This window comes from Lynx rufus, unplaced genomic scaffold (genome assembly GCF_022079265.1).
Source record: "Lynx rufus isolate CCGP_SWC_20201006 ecotype Redwood Valley unplaced genomic scaffold, mLynRuf1.p SCAF_14, whole genome shotgun sequence".
NCBI classification, from domain to species: Eukaryota; Metazoa; Chordata; class Mammalia; order Carnivora; family Felidae; genus Lynx; species Lynx rufus.
In genome coordinates this window covers 20096230-20119163 of record NW_025814828.1, presented here as the reverse complement: position 1 = coordinate 20119163, position 22934 = coordinate 20096230, and the positions used below count along the sequence as shown (strand labels likewise).

The 22934-nt window shown below is 40.2% G+C and overlaps 1 protein-coding gene across 3 annotated transcripts in view; it reads right to left on the bottom strand.

Moving 5' to 3' along the window:
• Positions 1-896: 896 nt before the first annotated feature.
• Positions 897-22934, bottom strand: part of ZFX (zinc finger protein X-linked) — a 54605-nt gene continuing 32567 nt past the window's right edge. For 2 of the 3 annotated variants that reach the window (XM_047076016.1, XM_047076017.1), the window contains exons 4-8: positions 7277-7426; positions 6914-7057; positions 6391-6540; positions 5716-5856; positions 897-4871 (exon numbers count right to left, since the gene is read on the bottom strand). In XM_047076016.1, coding sequence (XP_046931972.1) covers positions 3688-4871; positions 5716-5856; positions 6391-6540; positions 6914-7057; positions 7277-7426 — 1769 coding nt within the window. In that variant the 3' untranslated portion in view covers positions 897-3687. The remainder of the gene's footprint in view (positions 4872-5715; positions 5857-6390; positions 6541-6913; positions 7058-7276; positions 7427-22934) is intronic. The other variant, XM_047076018.1, reaches the window with a different exon arrangement.

The following is a 22934-nucleotide window of genomic DNA, read 5'->3' as shown; positions in this document are numbered from 1 at the left end:
GGCAAACACTTGTACCTACGATAGTTGAAGATCTGAAGGATCTCGTCTCTAAAAAGAAAGATGGCTTGCGACGCCTGGGTGGCTGTCGGTCGGTTAAGCGTCCGACTACCGGTCAGGTCACGATCTCACGGCTCACGGGCTCTGTGCTGACAACTCGGAGCCTGCAGCCCGCTTCGGATTCTGTGTCTCCTCTCTCTGCTCCTCCCCTGCTCGTGCTCTCTCTCTCAAAAATAAACATTAAAAAAATTAAAATAAATAAAAGAAAAAATAAAAATCAAAGACGGCTCAAATCCATCTGTTACTCTTTGAACTCCTGGTAGCTCTTACCTAACATCTGATTTTCACATGACAGTGGCCGTTCTCTAGTACCTTAGCGTCTACTAACTAAAGCACTCCAAACTTGGCACAAAGGTGTCACTGGAGAGCAGGGCTTCTCTGCTGTGGAGGTGAGGACAACACCCAGGGATTAAATGTGCTGTGGGTTGATGCTGCAACGAACTTTAAGTGCGCTCAAAAACAACTTTATGCAGGGCAAATTCACGTCAGGGGAAAAGGAGAATGCTAATAAAACAAATCCCTTATGAAGATAAAAGAAAAAAAAAAAAAAAGAACTTCAAGGACATGCTCATCAAAGGACTCACCAATCACCTCTTAAGTTCTCTGCTATATGACTTGCAAATTCGCAGGGCTCAACTAGTATGAGTATTTGCACTGAGTCACAAAATTCAAAGCAATCAAGCATTTTGCATTCCACTGTTACGTAAAAGGAATTAAGAAATGGGGAAATGAAAATAATCCACTGCTTTTGATGTTTATTAGGTTTACAAAAACTGTACATTTTTTTCCTTAAGAAAAAGCATTAACTTAGTACTGGTATCAAATAGACTAAACATCCATTAACAGGAAAATATTCTGATTTTTATTTTTGCACGTTATTCTCAAGTACACAATTACAATAATGTCACACATCCCTATATGATTTTCTTTTTATGTATTTTACTTTTTTTACAAAGTGTACAGAGGGAGGGACATACAATATTTAATAGGATATTTCTACAGAACAATAACTTATATTATGTCCTTGTAAAAATCTGTACCTCTTTAAAACATTTAACTGAAACATCCATTTTTTTTAGCTTTGCTAATCAAAATTGTTTTAAGAATTAAAACTAGGTTGTAACTAATGTCAGTACATAACAGTGACTACAAGTTCATTTTCTCTTTATACAGACAAATACATCTTATCATATTCACTTGACCAAACCCTTAAATACCTTTTAAAGGTTTCAATATTGTGCTTTAAAAAGAAAATAGCTGTGTATGATTCCAGACTATGTAAGAGAAATATAAAGTGTGTACAGTGTTGTGTTCTTTATCTTTCAGTTTATTTAAAAAAATATAGTTAAATGACCAATTCTTTATATTTTCTGTACTAATTTTACAGCATGTTTTAAAGTTAATAACTTTCCACTTTCACTTAAGTGTTTTCTTTTACATGACTTCTGGGAAAAAGAAATTAAGGGAGATTTTAAAGGTTCTCACAAAAAAACAGACAGAGCTTTCAAGAATAGTACTGCAGGGCAATGAATCACACAATTGTAAGTTACGCTTAAAAAAAAAAAAAAAAAAAAAAGAATGTTTATGGGGCCAAGAGAGCACAGGAGCTCCCGCTGGGATAGGCCCATGCCTTGGCTTTAACTGGCATTCAGGCTGGAGTTCATACACCAGCCTAAAGCACTTGATTTCCAAGTGGATGAAATCAATCTAGCACTTCAGAGGCTTGCCAAACACCAAATATTTAGATTTCTAACCCTATAAATAGAATTCTTGAATACAAGTATCAATGGCAAAGAGAAAGATGAAAGGTTAAACCCGAACAGCACAAAGGGGAAGGAGCACCATCATGAAGTGGCAAGGCAGCTATCAGGTGGGAAGAAAAGTCCTTACTAAATCTCCTACAACGTGCCGGATACTCACATGCTGACATCCCATCTAAAGGACCCCAAAAACTGTTCTCCATTTTCCAAGATCCATCTTCGCATGATCCAATTCTAAGTAACTGACTTCAGTGTATGCGTTTCTGAACTGATTCAGAACTGTTTAAAAAATACCAACTCTCAAAGAAAAACAAAACCGTGAAAGACTTGGGGATGTTCCAAATAAGGCCTCAGATTTTCCTCATGCACTTAAACACACCTTTATCTTCTAACCAAAGCCAATTTGAGTGTTCAGGTTTTTAAAGTTTGCTAACTGTAACTAAGACATAACAGAGCAGGCTGGACCTGCCAAGCGGAAGTCATCGTTAGCACCCAATCTCTGGGACACGGAGCTGTGGCTTCCTTAATCCCCCTTCACTGGGTGACAGACACAGAGTTCCCTCAAGAGTTTCTCTGAGAGAACGGAGGGAGTTCTGCCTGGATGCTCATTAGCTTTTCAGAAAAATATAAAGGCATGGAGCTGAAGTTGTATGAAAACATTCTATCTAGAAACATCGTAACGTCTATTTTTCAATTACCAAAGATATTTAAAAGAAAATACCTTTAACTCTTTAAAAATACTAGTGTCCTTATTTTCCTTCTAATTCTTCACCTGAGTAGTCTCTCTGAAGAGCATGATTTACAAAATGCTCTCTCATGCATCCCTGCATCTTTCGTGTTATTGTAAATTTAATACTTTTCATTATAGATCTTAAACAACTACTACTGGGGTTGTGTGTATAAATATGTAAAATAAGCAATACACACAGATACATGTTCTCTATATATGTGCATATATATAATTCAGGGTACATTTACATATATAAAGTCGCAAAAGATCCTACGAGCCACAAATTACCTCAAGGAGATTCCAAAATGCAGTCCTCGATAATCTCATTTGTAACACACAACCATTCCGAGACAAAGCAGCACAGACGGAATAATCAAAATACAACATGACCAAGCAAAATTTGTCAAGGAAGTTTTCTAGAAGTCTGCTATGCTGACAAAAGATGTAAATACACCAAAGAAAGCCCCCCCACCCCCCCTCCCTGCAAAAAGTACAGCTTGTCTGCTCAACGAAATGAAAAGTAAAGACGAACCCAGCCACTGTTCTTTCCTCAGCGATGCCCCGGTGGCAAAAGCTCAAATGGAAACTTTCACTGTCATGTGGTCTGAGAAGAGCAAGCAAGACAAGTCAAGGACTTCCATGTTAGGATAATTAGACCTGACTGTAAAATCTCCCGTTTATGTTAGTAGATGTCTCTGACAATTTTATTGTGAGAAATTCATGGGGAAAAAAAAAATGAGTCAACACGAATACTTTCAGAGTTACCAATCTAAAGTTACCTTAACTTTAAGTTAAATGGTCTTAGAAGAGTACCATCAAGGTAAGCAAGGTAAATATTTAAATAAATATAAAACTTGTAAGATAGAAAAATCCAGTATAGCATCAAGGATTACTTTATTAAAAGCAACTTATTTGTTGCTGCTTTCCCCCATTTATTAAACAAACTGAATAGAATTCAGAACACACTATTAAACAAAATGTAAAAAAAAAAAAAAAAACAAAACTCAACTAGAAGCAATAATTCTATTTGTACACAGCATAAATCAATATACAGTATTGTATGTGAACGAGACTGACTGGCTTTAAAATGAGATTTCTGCTTCAAGGCCAACATCTCCATAAATGTCTGTAGAAGGACTATCAGGGCAGGCCAACCTCCTTATGATGTCGCATTATGTGCTGGTTCTTTTCTGAAGGTCGTCGGAACCCCTTCTTGCAGTACTCACAACGGTGAGGATAGTCTTTCGTATGAATGGAGATAACGTGCCGTTTAAAGCCCGAGGCGTCTGTAGTGCTATACTCACAGTACTCACACTGGTACACTTTCCTGCCACTGTGTGTCTTCATATGCTTTTTAAGCTCGTTCTGTTGCCTAAATCCCTTTCTACATCTCTTACACCGAAACGGAAGATCTTTTGTGTGAACTGAGAGAATATGGCGACTTAGAACAAACGGATCTGCAATCTTAAAGTCACAATGTCTACACTGGTGCATTTTTTTACCCTTGTGGGCAGCCACGTGTTTCTTGAGTTCAGAAGGCCTGTGAAAGCCTTTATCACACATGTCACACTTGTGGGGGTAGTCCTTCGTATGGACTGAAATTATGTGTCGTTTCAAGTCGCTCGAGTTCGAACTCTTGTGGTCACAGTGCAAACACTGGTGTGTTTTGCTTTCTTGGTGGATAAGAGCATGTTGCTGCACCTCTTTGGTATCTGAGAAAGTCAGAAGACAGATGTCACACTTGAATGGCATCTCTTTACTATGCTTAGTTTTTACATGCGTTTTCAAGTTAGAAGAGTCTGCAGACCTATATTCGCAGTACTGGCACTGGTACGGCTTCTCCCCAGTATGGATTCGCATGTGCTTCTTGAGCTCTGACGGGTGACGAAAACCTTTACCGCACTCCACACAAATATGAGGAAAGTTCTTGCTGTGGACCGCCAAAAGGTGGCGATTCAATAAGCCTTGTTCAGCTGTCTCGTATTCACAGAATTTACACTTGTGCATTTTGTTGGCTCCTTTCTCCTTATGCACCATTTTGTGAGTAAACAAAGCCCCAGCGTGAGAGAAATGCTTCCCACACTCATCGCATTCGATGGCCTTCTCGGCCTTGCTGGTCAGCTTGTGGCTCTCCAGGTGGTTGTGTAAACTTATCTTCTTGTTGGTAGTGTAATCACAGTCAGTACAGCGGTACTTCTTCTTGGTAAGGTGTTCGGGATGGTTTTTCATGTGCCTTTTCAAAAAACCTCTGGACTTAAATTTTTTCCCACAAATCATGCAGGGATAGACAGTCAAGGGATGTCCATCAGGGCCAATAATTATTGCTAAGAAAGGAAAAGAAAGGAACATGAGTGATCAAACCAAGTTCTGTTTTGGTTTCTTCAAGCATTCAAAGTGTGCGTTCTGAACATCATTAAGCAAGTGTTCCTACGTTAAGCTATTTGCTACTTAACATTCCTTCTGCCAGTTTTCAATGTAAGAGAGACAGCAACCTGGTCATAAAGAGAACCCTGGTCTGAAAACTTCATTCAGGCTGACTGTACCAACCTCAGTCCCTCCAGTTTGAAAAATCAATCAATAAATATGTGACTCCTACCAACTAACGATTGAAGCTGTATCACTCGGTAGAAAATTATTTTGAAAAATAAAGTGTCATAATCACAATTCCTGCTTTGCCGATTCCAAAAAACGTAATTTTGTGTCAACTTACAGTAGAGCTTAAACCCACCTATGAGAAATTTCATATGCAAATTGCCATACACAAATAGACAGGAATAGGTCACATGAACTCGAGTACCCGTCCTCCTGCTCTATAAAGTATGCCTACTTTATGCTACCAGAATCAGATTCTTTGTAGTCATTGAGTTTTTAAAAGAGTTAATGCCTGCGACATATTTGAGGGATTTCTTCTCATTTCCACATAAAAATCACCCACGTTTTGAATTTTTTTCCCATCCGTGTTCGATCCATTCCTTGTGTCTTTTTATCCCAGGAAATCATTCATGAATATCACTGAATTCTTAAAATTATATTTTCAAATTCAGTACACAGAAGCTACAATGTGGTCTAGCAGCTAGAATGCCATCACAACACCTCCGTGGACACACGCTAGGGTTTCATCTGAGAGCTCGCAAAGCACGCTGCGCTGTGGAACTCATGTGCCCTCACCTGTTTGGTACTGCCTGGAATCAGGTCTTCTCCTTTTCTTTGGTTTTTGTTTAGCCAGTCTGCCGAGCCCAGCAGACTCATCTATGTGCAAGAGGGCACTTGCAGTGCCATTCCGGGTTTCAATTCCATCAGAATTATTACCTAACAATGCGCATTAAAAAACAAAATTATACAGTATTATAAATTATAAAAAATTAGGGATTCTTTATTAACTATAACAATGAAAAGTAAGCCATGATACTCATGAATGACAGAGAGTCCCCATTCTAGGTAATGGGTTGTATGACCACGTTCATTATAGTGAGACGGTAGGAAATGCCTAGCTTCCAGATCTAAAAAACACAGGTCAGCATTGTGCCCCATGGACTCCCCTGTCGTCTCCCCAAATTGCAAAGTCATGGGCCAGATACAATCAAGAGGAAAAGTTTCGGCTGGAAAGCCTGTGCATTTCTTGCAGTACTCCCTTCTACGTGATAAACACATGAAGGAAATTCCTGTTAGAAATAAAGACAAAAAGTAGACTTTATAATCTTCCTCTACTTGTGTTCAAATCAAATAACCCTTACAGGGCACTGGTATTTCGTATTTCGGAACCCTAGGACAACAGGCACCGTTTCCAGGCATGGAGTCATGTTCACGAGCCAACGGCGTCCAAGGAGCTGCTGAGCGACTTACCGTAAGCTGCCGCCCACGCTATTGGCATGAAGGTCTTGATTTCGTTGTCGTCCATCTGCTGCTCGTGCACGGCGGCGGCCGCCGCGGCAGCAGCGTCCTCCTCTCCCACGATCACCTCCATATAAACTTCATCAGCGATTTCAGCAACATCTGAATAGGAAGTGATATAAACCTTTGTGACCGTGTTTACAGAGATGGCAGGGGAGACGTCTGTACTCAGATTCGGTGAAGAGGCAGGTAGAAAGGCCCAAACGTTACACACCTAGAACACAGCTTCCACACAGTCGTGAGCAGTCAACAGATACTTGCTGAATGAACCCTCCTCCATTCCTTGGCTTTCACCCTAACCCGTTTTTAAAGCAACATTCGAAGCGTACGTAGAGTCGCGGATACTGCCCCTGGGATACGGCAGCATAATAATCTGTACAGTAATGCTACTCGTTTCCTTCAAATTCTGACCAGATTTAAAGAGGGCGCTACAGAAACATAAAATTTTTCTCCCACAAAAAGGGCACCTACTTACTTAAATCTTCGTCTTCTTGTTGAGAGTCGTTGACAGTCATATAAACCATCTTTTCCCTTGGCACACGAATACTGCTATTCTGATCAAGTAATTCAACTCCGTGGTCATTCTCAGGTTCACTCTCCACAATGTCTACAGTGCCACCTATCAGGGAAGACGACAGCTCCAAGAATTTATCTGAAAACTTCATTTCCATCCGGGTGACTTACTACATTTTACAGACTTTTCTCCCCCTACATGGAAATCCTTGCTTAAAAGTTATCTTCCGAATAGGTTTCAAAGGTTCTCAATCCAGACCACCCAAAAGTCATCAGGTTGAAGTGGCTGATCAGGATGCAGGTTATGCTGAAACTTTCCTCTTACCTAAGTCATCCTCTCCAGGGTCGGCTTTAAAAATGTACACCTTGATGACTTCAGGGCAAGTGCCATCCACTTTACAAGGATCGATTTCCGACTCTGCATCCATGGTCATTCCAGAGGAACCATCGTGTTCTATTTTGCCAGCATCATCCACTGAAAACGCAGGGAATGCATTACAAATAACAATAGCAGATACTTAAATAAAACGTTACCGTTTTTAAAAGTCTTTTTTACGAATACAATCTCTAACATGAGTCATATGAAACTGGATAATTTTCCCTAGACAAGTAGACACGCAGGCACGGTGGGAAATGTGGCTGTCTGCTAAGCCAAAGCTGGGGTCACGGAGGGCCTTGTGCAACCAGGCAGAGGAGCTCAGAGACTTGACAGTGGTAGGCCAGAGGTTTCTCAATCGGGTCAGATGTCAGTATCTCTTAGGGAACTTAAAAACACAGGCCCCAGCCCAGCGGCACTACAGAATCAGAATCTAGGGGTGAAGCCAGGTATGTGGGCAGATTTAGAGATTCTGATCAGAGACTTTTAAGCCGAGCAGCGACAAGGGCACAGCACCATTTTTGCTACACCGCGCTGGCCTTTAGAAAAGTGGATGCAAAGGGATCAAGACAAAGCAAGGATACCACTTGTGAGTCTATAGCAATAAGGCAGGCAAAGGATGACGAGGCCTCGAATCAGGACAGAAGCAGATGGGGAAGAGGGCTGGACATGAGCCCCGTCTCAGGACTGAAACGGCAGGACTTAAGACCCAAAACTGAACATGACAGAGGAGCCAAGGATAACTATGGGGTTTCTGATTTAGGTGACTGAGTGACTGGAAGAGGAAACATCAAGAAGGACCTCTCTTCCTGCATGATTAATTAATTTAAGGTCCGAGAGGTAACATCCCTAAAAGCTCTCAGAGCTGGTGCCTGCCCCTATCCTTTTACATTCCCAGCACCCTTTGCTTGTTTCTCGCAGAGTATGCAGTTCCCTGTATTCACTGTCAGGGATCTTCCCCCATGCCTCCGACTGACAGAGCAGAACCTGCCATTTCATTATTCAGTCTTTCAGGACCGAGTCTGGTGATGGTGGATGCTCAGAATACTGATGAACCAATGATTCAGTCGACGAGATGTGTGAGGTCAGTTGCTGAATACTGGGAGTCTGAAAGGCTGAAGGCGGACACAGATTTGGAGCCACCAAGTCCGTGTCAACTAGCCCTGAGATCACACGGTGAGGACCTGCAGCGTGAGCGGAGAGGGCCAAGGATATCCTGAGGAACATCACGGTTTAAGGGAGGGACCAGATGAGTTCACAAAGGAATCCGAGAAGGGAAAGCCGGAGAGGTTGGTGGAAGATCACAAAGGAAGCTAGGGAGTTATAAATTCCAAGAAGCCTAGTGAGGCCCATGGCAGTAACGCAGCGTGCGCACGACTGAAGGAGGAAGGTCTGTAGTGACCACAGCAACCTGGAAGTCACTCCTGCTCCTGGTGAAAAACAGTGTAGTGAAGGCTAGATGGGGTCAGATTAAAGTGGAAGGTGTGCATTTCTTCAAGAAGTCTCATTCTAAAATGGAGAACAAAGGGGCACTAACTAGAATGGGTTGCACGGTCAAGGACTTTTCTGTTTAATTAATAAAAATACCCAAGCATATTCAGTCTGTGGGAGCAAGTACAATAAGGAGCTGAAGCCAGAGGACATGGTAAAACTTCTGGATCAAGATCTTAGAGGAAAAAGGGAAGATGAAACTGGAGGCAAAGATGAAGAAATTTCCCTTAGACCGGGGGAGCAATATGTTATCCTCTTGAAACTCGAGGTGGTAAACATGGATGCAAACGGTACGTTTGGGGGAAGGTACGTTAAGAGGGAAGGTTGTAGTGTCGGAAGCTGGACGAGTTCAAGGCTGATGGCTCCAACTGTGGATATGAAACTGCAGGCAAGGGCTGCAGTTATCAGTGAGAAGATGGCAGACTGGGTGAAGAGCTTAATAAGTTTGAGAAAATGAGCTGATCCGGGACAAGCTTCACGATATGAAGGTTCAAAGAGATCAGCTGGTTAAGCTCTTTGTGGTTTAAAAAAATAAAGAGGGGCACCTGGGTGCCTCAGTCGGTTAAACATCTGACTCTTGATTTTGGCTCAGGTCATGATCTCACCGTCCTGAGATGGAACCCTGAGCAGGGCTCTGCACTGGGCATGGGGCCTGCTTAGGATCCTCTCTCTCTCTGCCCACCACTCTCTAAAAACAAAAACAAAAACAAAAACAAAAACAAAAAACAGCAACAAAAAAAACCCCAAAACCAAAACCACAAAAACAAAGAAAGGTTCCCTGAACTCTGCACATAACTACCTAAATTCCAGTATCTTGACTATGCTTTATAAAAATGGTTTGTAGGGAGAAAGATTTGGGATTAAGTCCTTATTTCTGGCCTGATATGTATTTACCCTTTTTCAAAGCTAAATATTTTTATGACATACCCAGCTGACTGAGCCAAGGCTATTTTCTTAAAGGGAGCTTTGGAATTTCAAACTGAGGTAGCATTAGAAGGATGAAGATCTCACCAAACTCATAGGAGAGTCCTGAGTAAATCTGTTACATCTTCAGAGAAATCATCTCTGAACCCTTTGATGCTGTTAACGAAGCTTGCCCTTCGTCTGTCAAAACTGATTTTAACAGGTACTGGAAAATCAAATGTCCTTGTGTTTACAAAAAACAAGGTCAGGCTAGCTGTTTTGTACAGGTTAGTTTGTTGGTATTCACAAGATAAGATGTTTGATGACTGAGAAATCTAATCATTTTGGAACTTGCAAAATGTCATGTATTTAATTTACCTATAATCCGGAGTAAAAGACCTTTCTGTTTGCTTTCATAAATGTGTGGGAAAACACATTTGAAATATACAGGCTCACCTGAGCCAAGCAAAGCTGTTCTATTATCAAACAAAAGCAGAATTCACCTTCAGATTTTCACCTTGAGAATCTATCCCGCTAACTGAACTTAGGAAATTATTCTGAATATGAAATATTACAGAAGTGATTTGTTAAAAAAAAAAAAAAAGGCCCACGTCGATGGTTCTGTTAACTACTCAAACTTTCCCTGTGATTTTAGAGCTACCATTAAAAATGCATTTCTAAAACCAGACAAAGGTGCCTTTGATAAAACTGAGTCATCATACGTATGATTTCTGCCTAAGTGCCTTCTTCTAATGTGGTAATGAAGGACTAGAGCTTTGGTACTAGGCCAAAAGAGAAGAGCATAATTTCTGGAAATTAAGACTACTTCTAATAATAACTACCATTGGCATGACATTTTGCTATTTCCTCATCATTTGTATGTACTGTTATTTTGATTCTTACCTTTTCCAGATAGAGAGAAAAAGACTCGGAGATGGCATGTGACTTGCCCAAAGTCAGTGAACTAATGAGTGAGGGATGAGAGAAGAGGCGCCTATCTTTAGAACCCAGACCTTCATTTTCATCTTCTGATTCTTTTAAGACATGTATGTTTACTGTAAAATTTAGAATTACAACAAAACAAAACGCCAATAGTCCCACCAACCAGTTCCCATCACTATGTTAGTAAATTTTCTTGGCAGTTTTTCTAGTTTTGTTAAAGCAAAATTGGCATCACAGTTTCCTCAAGCCTCACATAAGAATAATCTTTACATCTCATCCGACATTTTAAACTTCAAAACTGAGAAACATGTGACTTATCGACAATCTCATTAGTAACAACAAAACTATAGCAAAATGTAGGCAGTATTTTATACTGCCTCAAAGGAGCGTCAGTAAAATCTCTCAGAGACCGAAAATCGAGGATGTTTATGTTCAATGTTAATAAATAGCATGGTGTCTAAAAACACAGTTCGTTAAGATTTCAGAAACCCAGTACTTTCTGGAAAAGAAAAATTACTGGGGTGGGCGGGGGAGTACACTACTTCAAGTCAACTGTTAAACGAATGTTGATCTAATTAAAAAAAATCCCCCAAACTAAACTGATAAACAATCTACATAGCAAGGAAGGATGGTGATTGTGACGGAGAACGGGAACATTTATGGACCCTGGACCTCATGGCGAGCATGATGATAAGCCCTTAAAATGTCCCATTTACTCCTCACAAAAACCTTACGAAATAGGTAATATTGCTTTGTCATTCTCACCTAAGTTTCTAGACAAATTTCATTACAATATTTGCCAAAATAGAAAAACTTGTGATACTGGATTGCAGCGGAATTGCATTTTGTACAAATGAACATAAGAAAAAAGATCTCTTCACCATTTGATCTCTCTCTTCCTACGTTTCCTACCAAAACCCCCTAGACACAGCCCTTAGTCAGCTTCCCTAAAATGAAGATCCAGTCCCCTTACTCTCTAGCCTACAATGGTACCCCATTTCCTACCAAATAAATTACAACCTGCACAGTCTAGCCACTGACCTCTGAGCAAAGCAGAGTGCCTTCTGCCTTCAGTCTCATCTCCCCCAGGAGCCCCGAGACAACCTCAAGTGCCCTGAACTTAGACAATACGTTATTTTTCTATTTCCATTCCTTTATGCTTCTTGTTCTTTGCTATATATATAATTTCTTGTAGAAATTATACAGCTTACTATTTAAGAAAAGTATTTTTAAAATACAAAAGGAAATAGGGGCATCTAGCTGACTCAGTTGGAAGAGCATGTGACTCTTGATCTTGGGGTTCTGAGTTCAAGCCCCACGCTGGGTGTAGAGATTACTTAAAAATACAACCTTAAAAGGAAATAAAAACGTGACCAAATCCCACCACCTAGTGGGGCACCTGGGTGGATCATGTCAGTTAAGTGCCCTACTCTTGATCTCAGCTTAGGTCTTCATCTCAGGGTAGTAAGGTTGGGCTCTGCGCTGGGTGTGGAGCCTACTTAAAAAAAAAAAAAAATCCTACCACCTAGAATTATCAATTTACAGATCATTCTTTAGACATTTCCCTATGCATATTTATAAATAAAAGGAAAAGCGAACTGATATTTTAATGAAAATTGGATACTGTAATATGCCCTTTTTTATTAAATTTTGGAGACAGCGCGCACACGACCAAGTGGAGGAGAGGGGCAGAGGGGGGTGGGGGGGAGGGAGGGAGGAAGGGAGAGAGAGGGGGAGAGGGAGAGAGAGAGAGAGAGAGAGAGAGAGAGAGAGAGAATGAATCCCAAGCAGGCTCCATGCTCAGAGCAGACCCCCACATGGGGCTCAATCTCACGACCCTGGGATCATGACCCTAGTCGAAATCAAGAGTCGGAGGTTCAAGGGACTGAGCCACCCAGGCGCCCTTTTAACATGGCATTTTTAAATAAAAATTATTACAATTTACTTGAAATCAACACCAAGACAAATCTAATTCCACGGTCTATCCATTCCCTTGCTCTCCCATCCCTTGCCCTACCCCTTCCTTTCATTTCATCATAGTGGCTTGGCAGAACCACAATCTAGCCTAATTGCAATTTTCCTCTACGCCTCTCCACCAGCACCTATGCAGCTAAATCTGACCAGAAACACACATGCACTCTCCCATGCATGCACGCACGCTGGTTTCACTTTAAATTCATGACCCTGAACCTGAAGCGAACCTCTCCTGCTACCTTCCCTCCTGTTTTCTAAGTCTGTCTCCTCAAATCTCTAATTTCACCTCCCCATTCTTGCTCTCAGTTGATCTTCTTACTTCACTGAGAACTGAAACAACTGGAAGATCCACTAACAGATCTACGCACCTACCCGGAACTAAACCCGGCATGTTCCCATAGACAACTCACCTGTATTCCTAGCTAAAGCCTGCCCCCCTCTCCCCCACACCTTCTGCTGGATCACTTTCATCAGCATATAAACAAACTATTCTTTGTCCCCCTTTAAAGCAAAAACTCTGGATCCCATTTCTCCAATTCTTGTTATTCCATATCCTCTAAACTCACTTTAGTCGGGACCATGACTTGACCAGAAGTGTTCATCAAGGTCACCTGTTCTCTGCATTCATTTGACTCTACTTCACTTTCCTCACTTGGCTTCTAGGACACAAGCTCTCTGGTTTCCTCCTCCTTCACTGGCCATACCTCCTCAATCCTTTTCAGGGGCTTCCTCTTGGCCTCTTAATGTCGTAAACCTCAGGACTCAGTCTTGGGTCTTGGTTTATTTACAATCACTCCTTTGGCAATGTCACTGTTTTATAGCTTAAGTTTCACCTATATGCCAATAACTCCCAATTTTGCATCTCCACTCTAGTCCTATCTCCCAAACTCAGATTTGTACGTGTCAAGTCTCTGCTCAAATGTCACCTTCTTAGCAAACCCTGGCCACATTTGCAACCCCAAATCCTCCTTATACTCTTTTCTTCTCCCAACAAGGTATCACTTATACCATATCACTTATTTATGTCAGTGTACCTCTGCTAGAATATAATCTCCAGGAGGGGAAGGCACGGACATCTGTTTCGTTCACTGATGTATCCCAAGTGCCTACAATACAGTCTGACATACAGTACAGATACAACATTCATTTCTTAAATATATGAATGCTGATCTTCGAGTAAATGTTTCGTCATTATACGAGTTCTTAACCTTCTAAAGATAATATACTACAAAAACATTTACAGTCATATTTTGCTTATAATACATGAATCAATTTTAAAGCCAGTATCTGCTGTCATCCTACTATGAAAGATGTGGAAATTAACACACTGACATACCTCCATTTCCCAAATATTTTATAGTTTGGTTCCCAAATATTTTATAGTTTGGTACTAAGTGAATGCCAGTACTCACTACCAATCCTTTTATCAGTTTCTCCATTCTACGGTTCTAGTGACTGACCCTTCAGTTTGCTAGATTCATTACCAAATAGGGTGGGCTGTCAAGAAGGGCTAATGGATACTACAGTTCCTGAGTTCTTGAATACATGAAAATGTCAGTCCGTGGCCTTTACTTGAAGAACAAATTGGCTGGCTATAAAATTCTTAAGTTACATTTTCTCAGAACTTTGTAGAGTTGTTCCACTGTCGTCACACACTGAGTACTTCTGTGTGGATGTCATTATACTCTTTATCCTTAAAGTTCACTAAACGTCACTACTGATTATGACTTGCTAGTTTTATCATTCTGTTAATTTCTTGAAACAAGAAAGATCTGATCCTTATTTTAGGAAAATTCGCTAAAAGATTCTAATCTTTATGTTAGGAAAATTTCTTCCATTGTAAATATTTTTGTATTTCACTGGTTGTTCCCTTCTTTCAGAATTTCACTTGTGTTTGGCTCCTTTACCTGTCTCCCGTATCTAGCCATCTTCTCCACATTTTTGTATCCTTTTTTTCCTTAACCATTTCATTATTGTGATTTCCTAAAGCTGGGCCCTCTGCCCATGCTTATTTACTGAGATATATTTATTCTTATAGTTGCTTCTATGGTGGCTTTTATCTTTTTTTTTTTTTTAATTTTTTTTTTTTCAACGTTTATTTATTTTTGGGACAGAGAGAGACAGAGCATGAACGGGGGAGGGGCAGAGAGAGAGGGAGACACAGAATTGGAAACAGGCTCCAGGCTCTGAGCCATCAGCCCAGAGCCTGACGCGGGGCTCGAACTCCGGGACCGCGAGATCGTGACCTGGCTGAAGTCGGAGGCTTAACCGACTGCGCCACCCAGGCGCCCCATATGGTGGCTTTTATCTTGATCATATTTTTATTTTTCTCTTTAACTTCTTTCTGATTAGTTTACTTTCTATCTGCCTCATACTGTCTTGTAATATATTCTTTGAACTTCTGCATCACTTCTTTGACTTTTAAAAAAGAGAACATGTTTTTTGCAATTTCACTGAGCCTATACAGACCAGTGCTAACCAATAAAACGTTCTGCGATGATGGAAATGTTCTACATCTATATGTGCACTAGCCACATGTGATTATTGAGCACTTGAAATGTGGTTGGTGCAACTTAGGAACTATATACTTAATTTTATTTAATTTTCACTTAATTAAACTTAATGAGCCACATGTGGCTAATGACTACCATATTGGAACACACAGGTTCAGACAGATGTTGGGATATATACTTTCTGTGTTTGAAATTTCAGAGATTCTTCTTGCAATATATTAAATAGAAGTATTTCAGAGAGCTGAAGAACATGAATCTTTAGATTCAAAGGGCTCACCGTGCATGAAAACATAATGCATGAAAAAGACCTACACCAAACTAAGCACAACTGTATGGTATTTCATACCAGTAGGGATAAAGAGAAGGTCTTTAAAGCTTTCAGAAGAAAAAGAAACACCTACAAAAGAATGAGAGTCAAAATGGCATCAGGCTCCTCAACTGTAACACTGGATGCCAGGTGACAGTGAAACATGGCATCACACATTCTCGGGGAAAATTCTTTTTAACCTAGAAGTCTGTACCTAACCAAATGATCAATCAAGTATAAGGTAGAATAAAACTTTTTTTTGTATACAATCTATACTCCTTAAGAAGTTATTTCAATATGTGGTCTATTACAATAAGGGAGTAAGTCAAGAACAAAGGTGGCATGGGGATCCAGAAAACAGTGGATTAATCTCAGGAAATGAGAAGGACATTTTCAGAAAAATGTCTGCATGACATTAAGCCTAGAAAGCAACTACTTCAGAATGGAGCTGAACAAGAAAAAGCTTTGAAAGGAAAATCACTGGGAGAAGGAAGACTCAAAGGAAAAAAAACCTAAGAGGATGGAGAAGTAGGTCAAACTTAAGGATATATTTCTTGGAAGGCACAAACAATTCAGAAGGAAATCCCATGCTAGAGGACAGAATCAGTCTCTAAGACAGTCTAATTAAGTTTGAAACCTATAAACCTATGGACCAGTACCCACAGGGAAGACAAGGATTCAGTCACAAAATCCCAGCCTTCCAGAACTAGAAGCTACCTGTAAATCTTGGAACAGGTTAATGTGAAAGAAAAATAAAGACAATTTCACTTCCTAAATAATTTACTTCAAGGGACAGACAGTCTGAATACACAAATCTTTTCCCAAGTTTTAACAGGATCCCCAGGCGTGAATGTTAGGATTAACATCAAGGAGGGAGATCGGGCCTTTTAAGAAGAGCTGCAGTCAGTATTGCTGTGGAAGAAAGAAGGAATTTGGTTCTCTGAATCAAAAGCCTGTTCTAACTTACTCTGACAAGTCCAACAGTCTTACTACTTAATCACTTCAATTGTTAAACCTCTAAACCCAAAATCCAATCAAAAGAAAAAAATTACAGAATAAAAGCTTGATACTATTCAACGAGTCCTAAGACTGCCTGTGTGGGCGGGTAGCTACTTAATTGGTAAAGATGTCACAGATGGGCAGTTCCTCTTAAAAGGATACTTGAGCTCATAAGCAACTGTTAGGTCCCAGACACTGTGGTGAGTGGTGTCCCTCTCTTTTATCATGAGATCAATCACAACAGCCTGATGACAGGTGTTTTGTCCACCTTACGGGCGGGAAACCAGAGCCCCTAAAAAACTAAGTAACTTGCAGGAAGCATTCTGCTGAGTAAGCAAATGTTCTTGTAGGTAAATACACTTAGAAGTTCACTTTTGGACCTCCCTTTCTTAGCTTCCTCCTCAGGAACCCTTTCTGGGATTAAAATCCCATCTTATTTTTGTTACATAGCCTATAAAAGATTTCAGAGAATTACTTATAATCTGATCTCCTTTTTAATTCTTGAAACTTCCCTGGACAGGTTCAAAGGTTTAATGAAATTAGCCTTAATCTGTAGAAAGGGAATTAAAGGATCAGAGCCATTCAAGCACCCGTCTTAAGTCACAGTGATCTCTAGCATGGTGTTGGAGATAGAACTAATGGAAAATATTCGCCGAAGTGCACTACTAAAATGGCACTAACTAAACCTAGTTAACCAAGAACTGGCTTCTTAATTCCATAAATTCAGGGGGAAAAGAAAGGAATGACTATTACAATCCCACCCTGTGCCTGCCTTTGCCCAGGAATTCCCTGATGAGACAACAGGAAGGTCTTAAGTAAAGCCAGTCCTGAGTAAGTCCTGCCAGCCTGGTTGATGCCACCAACGGGAGAGACTCTGTGGATGACAATGACCAGAGTTACTGACAGGCAGGCTCCATGCTGGGTGCCTGGTACATGGGATCTCTGATCAGCCCACAGGTCAGGTAGTAGGACTGCCATCTTACAAATAAAAAAAAAAACCAAGGCCAAAGAGAAGTCCGTAATTTGCTCAAATTCCTACAGCTAGCGAGCAGCAGGGCTGGTGTCCGTATGGAAGGATGGCTGGCTCTAAGCTGCAGGCACTGATTCCACTGCTTCTGAAGCACTGAAGAGCTTCTCGAAGAGCCTCAAACGAAAGGCACGTTCTCTCTCTCCCTCTCTCCGCCTCTCTCTCTTCCCTCCCCAACCCCCATCATCCCACAAAGTAACCACAGATCTGTTCAAAGGGCAAGCTATTGGACAATTTTGTCTAGGCTGCAAGCAGATAAACAATAAATAGGAGTCAGGAGGCCAATCTGAAGCTCCAAGTGCTTCTGAGGCTTTCAAGATACAGACTTTTCACCCAATGTGATTTTTGGTGGGGAGAGGGGAAGACAATATATTTGCCTTACTTGAGGGCTTTACAACTGATACAAATCTAACTGACATCCAGACTGAACAATGAACTGAAAACTCTTTAATTCCTTAATTTTGGTGATTTCTAAGTAAGTTTCAGAGTACCCACAGTAAAGACTATAGTTTTAGATGGATTAATAGCAATCTTTTTTTAATTTTATCAAAACAAGCTTAAAGCTTATTCAATATGTCTTTACTTTTTTTTAAGAAACATTTCCTTTTTAATTTTTTTTTAATGTTTATTTATTTTTGAGACAGAGAGAGACAGAGCATGAACGGGGGACGGTCAGAGAGAGGGAGACACAGAATCTGAAACAGGCTCCAGGCTCTGAGCTGTCAGCACAGAGCCCGACGCGGGGCTCGAACTCACAGACCGTGAGATCACGACCTGAGCCGAAGTCGGCCGCTTAACCGACTGAGCCACCCAGGCGCCCCTCAATATGTCTTCTTTAAATAAAACTTTTCTCACATTTCAGAAACATTCCCAGGAAGGTATGTATTTTTAAAATTCTAAAATTTTATTGTGGCTTACCAAATGGTTTGAGAAACAAAAAAAATGACAGAGTGCATATATAAAAATAATGGTAAGATACATAAACACCCAACCATCAGCCCACAGAACAAAGGAATAAATGACTATTTTACCGTCTCCTATGCTAACAGCCCTGAGAATCAGTAAATAAACCATCAGATTGCACTAATTCTCAGAGTTTGTGCCTTAAACACGGAAGTTTGGATTTATTTCTTCATTCATTCCCGGAATCACTTTTTACTGGAAGTCTACCACGACCAAAAGTTGTACTTAAGTAGGAGCTAACATCAGACCAACTGGTCAAAACACCTAAACTAGGAGGCCAGGGGCACCAAGGGGACATCGATATGTAGCAGCCGGACAGATCTCCGACATGTCCACACATGCTCCTCCTCTGGTAATTGTTTTGCCATCTGCCTAGCTGCACAAGCCAGAAACCAGAGAGGGAGCTTCGAACACTCCCTCTTCCTCAAGCCTAAATTTAACCCAAATTCTGCTCCCTAAATATGTCATGAACCAGTTTCTGCCAAAATCTACTGAGAGAACCTTATTTCAAAGTATTGTCACTGGTTTCTTATCTGAACTACTATCATCTCCCGTGGTGCAGTTTTTGTTTCTGATTTTACTCCTGTCTGCTTGCTCTCAACAATGCCAAGAGGATGATCTTTCTAAACAATCCACCTAACCACGTTGTTATTAATCTGCTTACAACCTTTTAACAGCTCCCCACATCAAAAAGGTAAAGTAGGCTTCTTAGTGCATTCAAAGGCCTTTATTTTGGGCCCTGCCTATTTTGCCAATCTTATTTCTCACCATTTCCTACATTCTCTTTGCCAAAGTTGTCATTTGCACTCCAAAGAGTCTCTGAACACTCCAAGATCTTTCACATCTCCTTGCCTTTAAATATGTCCTCCCTCCTCTGTGACATCCCTCCCTCCTTAGTCACCCGTTCATCCTTCAAACTGAGTTCACCTCAAATTATTTTTTAAAGATGTGATCATGACATTGTTTCATTTGCTTAAAAAACCCTTGTCTTTCAGATACATATACTGAAATAACCTATGAATGGAATGGCGTGTGGAATTTGCTTCAGAACAAGATGGGAGGGAAGGAAATGCATAGGATTGGAAATGAAATATGTTGACTTATGTCCTCAACCAAGCTTTCACAGAACTTTGGTTATACACCATTATTATGGTTTATTATTATAAATAATGCTTTCATAGGGATGCCTGGGTGGCTCAGTCGGTTGAGCGGCTGACATCAGCGCAGGTCATGATCTCGTGGTTCATGGGTTTGAGCCCCACGTCAGGCTCTGTGCTGACAGCTCAGGGCCTGGAGCCTGCTTCGAATTCTGTGTCTTCCTCTCTCTCTGCCACCACCACCCCCCCGCCCCCGCCCCTAGCACTCTAACATGAATAAACGTTTAAAAAAATAAACAATGCTTTCATAGCATGTAGCTCACTCATCTACCAAAAATTCCCCCACTATCTTCTTCCCTTAGTGCTTCCAAAATATTTTGTACATTCAGTTGTGCATCTTTTCACAATCAACAGTAATGATCTGTTTCTGTTTGTCTTCCCTCCAGGACTGGACTCTACATAGCCAGAGGCTTTCACTGCTTATCTCTAACAGCTACCAAGGTTCCTAGCTTATCGTGGCTGGTCAATAAATGTTTTTGAATGAATGAAGGCACAAGGAAAGTAAACATGGACAAGAGTAAAAATAATAGCTTATGTATGATTCCTTTTCCTCATTTAAACAAAGTTGAAAGAAAAGTAACATTTAGGTAGAAAACCAATGGAAGAGGGTTTGGAGGCTGTCTGCATGGTTTCTGCCATGAGTTAACTAAGAAACTGAGCCCCTTGGGGCTCCTGGGTGGCTCAGTTGGTTGAGCGTCCAACTTCGGCTCAGGTCATGATCTCACGGTTTGTGGGTTCGAGCCCCACGTTGGGCTCTGTGCTGACGGCTCAGAGCTGGAGCTTGCTTCAGATTCTGTGTCTCCCTCTCTCCCTGCCCCTGCCCCCCACTCACACTCTGTCTCTCTCTCCTTCAAAAATAAATAAACATTTAAAAACAATTTTTAATATAAAAAAAAGAAACTGAGCCTCCTAAATTATTGCTGAAATTGGGTATTCAATAATAAATTTTAACAATCACTGAATTCTGTTTGCCTCTTCCATCCACCAGTAAGCACTATTTAAGCCAAACGCTACTGCTCTGTAGTAATAGCTTTATATATAGACATATATAAATACACACACATACAAACATGAAGGAAGGCAATATGAGAGTGAAGGGCAGATAGACACTTTGAATAAAACACACTTGATTTCAAATCCTCCACCTAATGCCAGCTGGATGTGTAACTTTGGTCAAGTTACTGGAACTGTTCCTATTACCCAATCTGTAAAAAACAGTGATAACACCAACATTATAAGGCTGTGTAAAGAAAATAATATATACTAAGTACTGACACACAGATACTATCTATTGAAGGTTTACTATTACCTATTTTTGTTACCAACTTGTTAACAAATCTCCAACTAAATAATCTCTCTTGAACTAAAAAAGCTTAAATTAAAAAATATTTTTTTAAGTTGTCCAAATTGGCTTCATAACAATCAAACCACAAATACAGTCATAAATATTTTCCCCCTGAAAAGTGAGCTTTATTAACAACAAACCTCACCAAACGAACTTAATTCCATCTTGTGACAGAAATGCAAATTGACTCCGGGGTCATTAGAAAATAGGTCTGATGGGCTTGAAAGCATTTTGCACATATTAGCACCTGAGCTCTTTCCTTGCAATACTAATCCAAATGCACATCATTACACATATGCCACCAGACCAAAAGAGTTTAATAAGCATTAGTTAAGAACTAACCAATCTAATGACGTATTAACATTCAGCGTTTATACAAGCAGTTGCATATTGTAGAAAATAGTATTCCGAATACAACTTTATCTTAGTGAAAACATCTTTGGCCTTGAGAACATAAAAACAACTAAACTGGAGAGAACACAGCTATATATATTACTACTCCACACTCATTGTCATAAAATACTTTTATTAAAGTTATGGTCTGCACAAAGTAAAATTTCCAATTTTATAATCAACATGTTAAAAACGATGACATACTTTCATGTAACCAAACTAGTTTAAAGGGTTCTAGGCTTAAATTATTTGCTCGAGTTTTCTTAGTTTAGCTACTTTTAAACTGCTTAGAATAACTGAAAGCATGCATTTTATTAAAATGTATACGAGAAAAGAAGCATCATATAGGTTTATGTTAGAAAATAAACTCTCCGGCCAACCGTCCAGTTTTTGGCAGGAAGGATCCCATGCTCCAGAGGCGTATTAGTTGTTTCCTTTGAAGTTACTATAAAAGACAGACAGACCCAAGTACCCTTGTTTTCCAAAGGAACACATAATGTTGCCATCACTTATTAATTTTGTTACACCTTTTATGACCGAATTAAGCATTTTTGCCTGAGCTTTAAAATTTAGACTTTAATATTTAGGGTAGTAAATTGTGCAAATTCACTACCCACTCTGACAACATGGAACTAACATAAGGGTAAACATACAGATCAAGGAAACAGAGTTAAGAGTCCAAAAATTAATCCCTCACATTTACAATTATTTTTCAATAAGAGGGCCGGAAACATTCCATGGGGAAAGGAGAGTCTTTTCAGCAAATGGTGCTGGGACAACTGAATATCCATATGCCAAAGAATGAAGTTAGCTTCTTATCTACCTCACACCATCAACCAAAATAAACTCAAAATGGACCTAAGGCCTAAAGATAAGAACCAAAGCTATAAAACTTTCTTAAAAGGAGACACAGGTGTAAATCTTCATAATCTTGGATTAGGCAACAGTTTCTTAAATATGACACCAAAAGCTTAAGCAACAAATAATATATATAATCGGACTTCATCAAAATTTAAGACTTTTGTTCATCCAAGGACACTATCGAGAAAGTGGAGGCTATTGGCAGAATGGGAGAAAACATTTGTAAATGATAGATCTTATAAGAGATTTGTATCTAGAATATATAAAGAATTCTTTCAACTCAATAGTAAAAAGGCAACTCAATTTAAAAATGGGCAAGGCATAAGGGCACCTGTGTGGCTCCGTTAAGTGTCTGACTTCGGCTCAGGTCATGATCTCACGGTTCCTGAGTTCGGGCTCCGCGTCAGGCTCTGTGCTGACAGCTCGGGGCCTGGAGCCTGCTTCAGATTCTGTGTCTCCATCTCTCCGCCCCTCCCTGGCTCATGCTCTCTCTCTCTCTCAAAAATAAATAAACATTAAAAAACATTTTTTTTTTCAATGGGCAAGGTAGACATCTCTCCAAAGAACACGTACAAATGGCTAATAAGACCATGAAAAACCGTTCGACATCATTAGCCATCAGGGAAATGTAAATCAAAAACTACAACAGGATATTGCTTCACATCCACAATGATGGCTATGATTTAAAAAAAAAAAAAAGACACTATTAACAAGTGCTACAAAGGGTATGGA